The sequence below is a fragment of the Falco rusticolus genome, chromosome 3 (assembly GCF_015220075.1).
Source record: "Falco rusticolus isolate bFalRus1 chromosome 3, bFalRus1.pri, whole genome shotgun sequence".
In the NCBI taxonomy this organism is placed as follows: domain Eukaryota; kingdom Metazoa; phylum Chordata; class Aves; order Falconiformes; family Falconidae; genus Falco; species Falco rusticolus.
The window spans coordinates 7,881,364-7,890,034 of record NC_051189.1 but is presented as its reverse complement, the minus strand read 5'-3'; the positions used below and the strand labels follow the sequence as shown (position 1 = coordinate 7,890,034).

The 8,671-nt window shown below is 38.0% G+C and overlaps 1 protein-coding gene across 4 annotated transcripts in view; it reads right to left on the bottom strand.

Annotated features, from left to right (window-relative positions):
- Positions 1–203: 203 nt before the first annotated feature.
- CDH12 (cadherin 12) overlaps positions 204–8,671 on the bottom strand; it is a 220,747-nt gene continuing 212,279 nt past the window's right edge. For 2 of the 4 annotated variants that reach the window (XM_037381807.1, XM_037381806.1), the window contains 2 exons: positions 7,994–8,245; positions 204–3,305 (listed from right to left, as the gene is read on the bottom strand). In XM_037381807.1, the coding sequence (XP_037237704.1) occupies positions 2,806–3,305; positions 7,994–8,245 (752 nt within the window). In that variant the 3' untranslated portion in view covers positions 204–2,805. Of the gene's footprint in view, positions 3,306–7,988; positions 8,246–8,671 lie in introns of those variants that run through there. The other 2 variants (XM_037381808.1, XR_005103402.1) reach the window with 2 other exon arrangements.

Below are 8,671 nucleotides of genomic sequence, written 5' to 3'. Positions count from 1 at the left end.
AAGGGGGGGGGGGGGGGGAAGTGAGAGAACATGGAATTAAACACAGATTTCCTGGATCCCAGCTTACACATAAATGAAAAGTAATTATTTTCTTTAATTCTACAGAGCTGTTTAGAAAAAATACCCATTAAGTTAAAATTGTTTGATCACTCTTAAAAGAAAGGTCTTAAAAGATTTTAATTATGATTTTACAGGACAATTGCATTAGTAATTACATACTTTAAAAAAAAAAATCTTCCTGGAGGTTTATTAATTATATGATAGAAACATCTCAATTACAAACCTCTTGAATGTCAAAAATGTTCATTTGATATTCAATTTGGTATTAAATTAACATACAACAACTCACTCTCAAATATTAGATTGCATGTAGCAGTATGTTTAAGACCACGTTTTCTGTCTACCCATGTTGGAAGTCAGGCACAGACTGTTCTGCTTAGAGCAATTGCCAACCTAGTCAAGAGCGGTAATGTCCACCCAGTACCCACTACAAATACACGCAACTTTCTCAGGAACAAGCATGCCACGATGTCAAAATATCAAACACTGCTCTCACTTATGCTGACTTTACTAGTGAAATACATGTAAAGGACTAATGCAGTTACTAAAAGCAGAGTTTGGCTGCAGGACTGCACACCTGTAAATGAGCAGTGTCAGATGCTTATTTTATCTGTGGCAGCAAGGTAGGAAGCATGGCCATGCATATGCTACATGCATATTTAGCATTGCTACCTACGTTAACAAGTGGGAATTTTGTATGAATCAAATTTATGTTGTAACTAGTAGCAATGTTTTGGGTTGGTTGGTTTGTTTTCCCCCAGAGCTCTGGTTTAGGCCCACTCTGCAGTATTATGTTGCCTTTGCTATTCTATCAAGATGTGCAAAAATTAAAAACATCAGTTTCCATATGAAAGTTGCTCTGCTGGTAAATAGGCCCTGCCACTCCATCTGCTTCCTTGTCCTGTGAAATGAGAGCTTTTGTTAGCTTAGTTTGCCTTTCAGGGAACATAGGATATCTTTGCTGATAAAGAAAAAAAAAAAAAAAAAGACCTTTCTTGTTACCATATGTTGTGTCATTTCCTCAGCACTCTGCTGATAGAAGCTATAACAATTGTGGTTTTAATACCACCCTGTCCAATTGTACCTAACGATCCAACACTTATTTAAACTATACACCTTTTAAAGTTTCATTGGGATATTAATGTATACAGCTTTGAAATACCTTTACATTTCCCCGAGAGTAAAGGGATCTTTGTGTACATTAATATCAGACTTGTGAGCTAACTATATCTGGTAGTTATTAATTCTTCAGCAGCAGCAGAAGTAAGCTGTAGAGCTGAGGTGAATAAAAGACCTCTGATTCATGAAAGACTTGGGCTGACCTTGCCAGTGCCATTAATCACGTGTAGAGCTCAAGCAGATTATATAGCACTGTGGAGATTTTAGAAGGAGAATATAAGGATATATGCACTTTGGGGGACATAAACCATTTTCTTACAAAACATCTATGCCTTAGATCATCAGTAAAAGTCACATGAAACAGTTTTACAGGAGATCTTTCATGGCATAATGCCTTGTGCATATCTGTATTTCTGTTACCTGTACAGCTACATTTACGCGTGGATATGTACGTAAAGAGTGGACAAACATACTGGTTTATATTTTTATTCTGCCTCTGTTAATATTTTGGCAAGAGCAAATTCCCTCTTCAAAAGGCTTTCTGAAATGTATTATGTGGGTGTGACAGTGATATGCAATGATATGCTGAACTGTAGCAGATGGTCAGTTGAAAAAAAAACTATCTCTATAATATGTGTCTATAGTACCTACAGAGTAACAATCTAATTGCAAAGAAAGTGATGTGGAGTTCTTTACATGTACTTCTTTAGCCGTAGTTACAAGGGAAAAAATTCTTGGTACTAAAAATACAATAATACTTTTAAGAAACCCTCTCCATTTTACATTCTAATACTAATCTAATTTTAAAAGAAGAGGGTGAGCCAAGGGAAAACTTCCTTCACATAAAGGAATAGCTGCTTTCATCTTTTAATTATTTTGGAAAAATGTAATATTTGCATGAACATTTTAAATATTCACTGATGTATGCTAAGATCTTTTCCTTTTTAATTTGGGATTTACATGTTCAGAGTGAGCAATAGCATTTCAAATGTAATTTTTCAGTGAAATTTTGGAAGAAAAAATATGACATCTTGACATATTGTTTTCTTCTTTTAAAAAAACCAAACATAATCCCCAAACACAATGTACACACAACCCACCCCCCCACCCTCCTTAGTTTTAGTCATTAGATATACTCCAGGAAGTGATCTCCATTTTTGTTCTAAAAGAAGTCAGCACGTTGCTATTGCTTCTTGTCTTAAAGTTCTTGTCCAATTTACCATTCAGTTTTGTAACACCATCCCAGCAGACTTTACCACTTAAATGATAAAAGTTTCAATAGGCACTTTAGTGGAATTACGAAAAAGCTACCACTCTTCCACCGTGATGCCAGAAAGCTATCTTCTTTCTAAGTCAGGTCAGTAAACTGTACCTTGTAGGCCTGAGCTTGTCTCAGTATAATTCCAGAGTAACAAAATAACAACAACAAAAAACTGTGTATATTACAGGATTTATCTTTCCTTTGCAGATCAAACCAAAACTGACAGTATGATAAATGCAGTAACTTGCTGGAAACAGTTGCCGTCTTTTATAATCAAATGAATCCTGTTGTGTATAAAGCTTAGGTTTATCTTTTAGATTTGTTGTTGGTTTACTTTTATTTTTGTTTCACTGTTGTAGTTGTACTTAAGTGACTTTGTCAGGGTTATAACTTTCTTCTTCTCCAAACATGTCTGCCAAGATCTTAAAACGAGGTCCCCAGTCACTCAGATAGTCGTAATCCTGGTCTGCCTCTGTAGTAAGGGAGTCTATAGAGCTGAGAGACTCTGCAACAGATCCATTTCCTTCATAAGCATAGGTTGCCAAGGAGTCATAAGGGGGTGCAGTCGGATCTACATCATTTTCCTGCAGCCTTTGATTAATGAAATCTCTTATGTCTGTGTTATCTTCCACTGGTGGTCTCTGACGTGGAAAACGCAAGGTGTCTGGTTTTATGTCCCTGCGTATTTTGTTATCTTCAATCACTTTGGGATTCCTCAGGGCACCTATGTCAAAAGCCTGGGTGTCCTCTTCTCCACCTCCTTCATCATCATAATGGATAACATTATCTCTGATGTCTTCTTTAGAGGTCATCAGAGTGTCCTTTTTCTTCTGCCTCCGTAGTGCTACATACAGTACCACAATGACTGTAATGAGAGAAAACCGAAGTTAAGACATGCTCAAAAATAATTTGCCACTCTGATGACATACCATTATATCTTCCTTTGAAAGTTGCAAGCAATCAAAGGGACCTTTTTCCTTAGAGGATATGCTCCTACTATTATTTTAAAAATAACAGTGCTCTAGCCAATGAAAAGTCATTTGCTGTTTGATGTATGAGTCTAACTTTCCTTAGTGCTTGCTGTGCTTCTGAAGGAAGTAACAAATAATTGTCTTACTGGCCTGCTTTGCAAACAAATATAATTGGAAAGACTTCAGATTTTTAATTCAGAAAGGGAGAGATGGGATTTTTTTTAAAGTGTCTTCTGTTGCCAAAAATCCCCAAATATCCATATTGCAGAGCAAAAAACCCTCCATAATATTAGAGAAGGGGGGGGGGGGGGGGTGTGGGCATGATGACGACTGGTGAGAATCTCTGAAGTGGAGGAAAAATAATCCTACTTCAGCTTTTTATAGAGCACACTGGTTTCTTCAGGGATCTGCTTTGAAAAATCCCATGTGAAATGGTTCTGGAAAGAAAAGGGGTCCAAGAGAGTTGGTTGATTTTCAGGTATCACCTCCTCCAAGCTCAACAGTGCTCCGATGAGCAGTAAATCAAGCAAAGGCAGCTGGAGGTCTGCATGGATGAATGAAAAGCTCCTGACTAAGCTCACATATTTAAAAAAAGAAAGACACATATAGGAGGTGAAAACAGACAGGTGAAACAAGAGGAATATACAGTGGCTGTCTGAACATGCAGGGATGTTCATTAGGAAAGTCAAAGCCCATCTGGCATTGAATCTTGTAAGGGACATGAAGGACAACAAGAAGGGCTTGTACAACATCAGGGGAAAAAAAAAAAAAAAGAAAAAAAGAAAGAAAAATCCGGGCCCACTCCTGAATTAGGCAGGGGCCGTGTTGACAAAGGACACAGAAAAGTCCAAACTACTCAATGGCTTCTTTGCCTCTGTCTTTATTGGTAAAGTTGTCCTTCAGGAATCCCATGTCCCTGAGATCAGAGGGTAAGTCTGGAACAAGAAAGACTTATCCTTGGTGGCAGAGGATTAGGTTAGTGAAGACTTAAACAAACTTGACGCACAAGTGCACAGGACCTGATGGGATGCACACGAGTGGTGAGGGAGATGACTAACATCATTGTGAGGCCACTTGTGATAATTTTTGAAAGGTCATGGGGACCGTGAGAAGTTTCTCAGGACTGGATAAAGTGTCACCCCTATCTTTAAGGAAGGCAAAAATGAGCTAGGGAGCTACAGGCCAGTCAACCTCACCTTGATCCTGGCAAAGTGATGGAGCAAATAATTCCGGAAACTATTTTCAAACATAGCAAGAACAGGAAGGAGATCAAGAGTAGTCAGCATGAATTTATGAAGGTGAAATTCTGCTCCACTCATCCAATAGCCTTCCACAGTGAGGTGACTGGTGGATGAAGGGTGCAAAGTGCATTATTTTTATCCTAACTTTAGCAAAGCTTTTGATGCTCTTTTCTGTAACAACCTTCTCAGGAAAACTGAAAAAGCAACAGTGATCAATAGACCAAAGACCAGACGGAGGTCAGTCACCAATGATGTACCCCAGGGTTGATACTGGAACCAGTTTCATTTAACATCTTCATAAAATACCTGGATCATGGGATTGAGTGCACCCTCAACAAGTTTGCAGGTGTTACAAAGCAGGCATTGTGCCACTATTCAAAGGGACCTCACCAGGCTGAGGGAATGGGACAACAGGAACCCCATGAAGTTCAACAAAGGGAAATGCCAAATCCAACACATGGTGAGGAATAATCACATACTGTAGATGTTGTTGGCTGACTGGCCAGAAAGCAGCCTGGTAGAGAAGGACCTAGAATCCCAGTGGACAACAAGTTCACCATGAGCCAGGAATGAGCCCTTGTGGCAAAGAAGGCCAGAAATATTTGGAACTGTATTAGGAAAAGCACTGTCAGCAAGACATTCCCCTCTGTTCAGCCCTAGGCAGGCACATTTGGAGTTCTACCTCTAGTTCTGACGGACGGACGTGGACTTTCTGGAGTGAGTTAGTGCAGAGCAAAAAAAAAGATTATTAAGGGATTGGAACATCTGCCATACAAGGAGAGGCTGAGAGAGTTGGATCTGTTCAGCTTGGAGAAGAGAATTCTCAGGGGGACCTTACCGGTGTGTAAATTACCTGATGGATGGAAGTAAAGATGGAGCCAGATTTCTCTCAGTGGTGCCCAGTGACAGGAAAAGAGCCAATGGGCACAAATGGAAATACAGGAAATTCCATTAAAATGTAAGAAAGCTGCTTTACTGTCAGAATAGTCAAGCAAGCATTGATCATATTGCCCAGGGAAGTTAGGTGTACTCATTCTTGGAGATACTCAAAACCCAGCTGGTTACTGAGCAACCTGCTCTAACTGACCCTGCTGTAAGCAGGGAGGTTGGACTACATGATCTTCAGAAGTGCCTTCCAGCTGTGATTCTATATAAAATAAAATGTTACAAACTGGTTTTATTCCAAATGGCATCTCAATGGCAATCAGCGTGTGGTAGGTTTTCTTTCGTTGTTTTTGGTTATTTTCCCAATAGTTTGTCTTTGGAGATATATTTCATCGAATGCAAAATCTTCTTATACAAAACTGGCCTTTTATTATTTTTTGTTCCCTAAACTGCCTTTGGTAGAACTGACAGTGTTCTAAGTGCTGTTGGTGAAGTAACACAATAATGAATACAGGAGTTGAAATGATTATAAACTCATGGTCAGGCTGTGTGGCCTAAAATAACTCCTGATTCTGGTGATATGTTGACTATCTTTTTTTGTAGAAATTAGTTCAACAAGAATGACTTCAACTACTATTTTAATGACTCTGTTTGAGGCCAGGTTCATAGCAAGAAATGAAAACCTAAAAGGAGATTTTAAATTGATCAATGGAATAGTAAGGAGAAAGTCTGGATGTAAGATAGACACCATTCTCTTAGGTTACACACAGAAGTGGAGATCTCATTATTTATACATTAGTTTTTCTACGTAATATTACCAGGCTGATTAGAATGAAGCGGGTTATTAAAGGACCAAAACCTCTTTTCCAAGCCTAATCTCAGTAATTCAGTCTAGCAATCTGAGCAGAGTGGGAATTAAAATACCTTCATTAGCTTTGTATTTTCCAAGAGCATCAATCAGCAGCAAAGCTGGTAAGGAGTCCTTTGACATAGTTATTTTTCATTGAACATGCTGTTTTTTTTAAAATAACCTGTTTATTTCAACAACATTAGGGAAACATAAACACAGTTCCATTGAAGGCCTCCATGATGACCCAGCAAATCTGGAGGAAATTCAGGCTTCCCACTTCCCCAGATACTCTGCCATTTTTACTGGACACAAATGTGGCAGCTTGTCCTGCAGCTGTGTGTTTAGGGATTCTAGGCACTTTGCTCTGTAACATAGAGGTTAAGACATAAGTCAATCAGAGCTCTCTCTTCATGTGAAAATGTTAAAGGTTTTTTCATAGTGGAATTTCTTTGATGCTGAGGCTCACCCCTGGCTGCCTTTATCCAGGAAACCTCTACAAGTAAAAAAGTAGTCCCAAGGTAAAGGAGACAGCATTCTTTTTGCTTCCAAAAAAAAATGATCTGTTTGTTTTGTTTTGCTTTGTTTTAAAATTCTTCAGAATGGGTGTACTTGTTAGTAAGTTCTATTCATGGGAAGTATGACTGTTTGCCATTCTTCCAAGCTGAAACAACTTTTCTCACAACATAAAAATTTTACACAGAACAGAAATTCTGACTTTTACCCACTGCTACTCAGAAGCTATTATAGTAATTTACTTAAATGGTGGATTACTGTATTATTCAAATGCAAGGCAGTATCCATATGTTATATTCTGTGTCTACAGCCATTTTTCCCTATGCATTAGACCTGTGTAAGGAGTATTATCAGATCTAGGAAGCCCAGAAGAGTCATAGGCTAGCATCTGTAAGCATCAGTCTGTTTTCTGCAGCCTACGTTGGGCCTGTGTGAGCTACAAAGTTGGTTTTATTTTGTTATCAGTTCCTTAAGGGTACATTATAAATAGGTTGCACATGACTATTGACTGCTTTGGGCATGCAGTAAATAAGGCAATATTTAAATATAATGTAGATCAAATGACAATGCCACCTTATGGAATCCATGCCTGCCTGAAATTAAAATGTGCCTGTAAAGTTTTACATGGATCTAGCCAGTCACAGTCTACATTACAATTATTTTAACCTCTCTCATTTCTTTGTTCTGCTTTTGCTCATGCTGTCTTGAAGAATTAAAGGCCCTTAATAAGTACTTACTGCTGTTACTCTCAGTAGGACCTGTCTACCTTAGTAATTATTTAAAAATATCAATCCTTCAGGAAAGGTATTTAAACAACACTGTTTCAGAGTAAAAAAAAAAAATGGTTTGGATTCCACAGAAAGCTTTTTTGTTTTTCATGCAATAAGAAATACCTAGGTATTATTCAGATTCATAGTCATGGTCGGTGCTTTGGAATGTTTTTTCAGAAACATAGAAGCATTAAAGTACTCATAAACTGCCACACATTTTCAATGGCTTTTGTTAAATGATAGATGAGGCTAGTAACAACACAAATCAGTTCACAAGTGAATAATCAGAGTAACGCACTTCCCACAGTTTCATAAGAACTAACCTAGAAGTATAACAATACACAGCAAAATGGCAATCAGTGCTCCTGTGCTGAGGCCTACTGGCAGGAATATTGCTTCCACATTGCAGGATTGGATGGTACCATCAGAATCACATCTGCAAACACGGATAGTCAATGTGTTTGTGCTGCTCTGGACAGGGTAACTGCTATCTTCTATTACTACTGGAAGAAAGTACAGCTCTTGCTGCCTTCTGTTGTAACCATTTCTCCTGGTTTCAATCCCAGCAGTGTTGTCTGTAAAACATGACACAGTCATTACAGGATTTTTATTGTGTACGTCAATTCACCTTTGTAGTTTGTATCACCTTTAATAATAGGCAGCCATTTCATTTTGGAAACTCAGTGAATGACATGATTTATGTAATTGCATTGTTTTATCGTTACAGAAGGTATTGTATTATGATTTGGTACAGCTGTTTCTTGCAGAACATTAAGTAATATTCTGTTTCTTGTAAACTTCTTAGCTTGACAGCTGAAATTTTGAAGAAAACATAAATAATAATTTGAAAAAGCATTACAGGTATTATATTAGGAAGGCTTTTCAGTTTTTCTTTTCTCCTTATCTCCTTATATTCCAAGCCTGTGGTCCAAAGGACTTTGCACATGTATTTAGAAACATCTCAATTAATTCATTTCTCCTTCAAACTGTAAGTAATATAA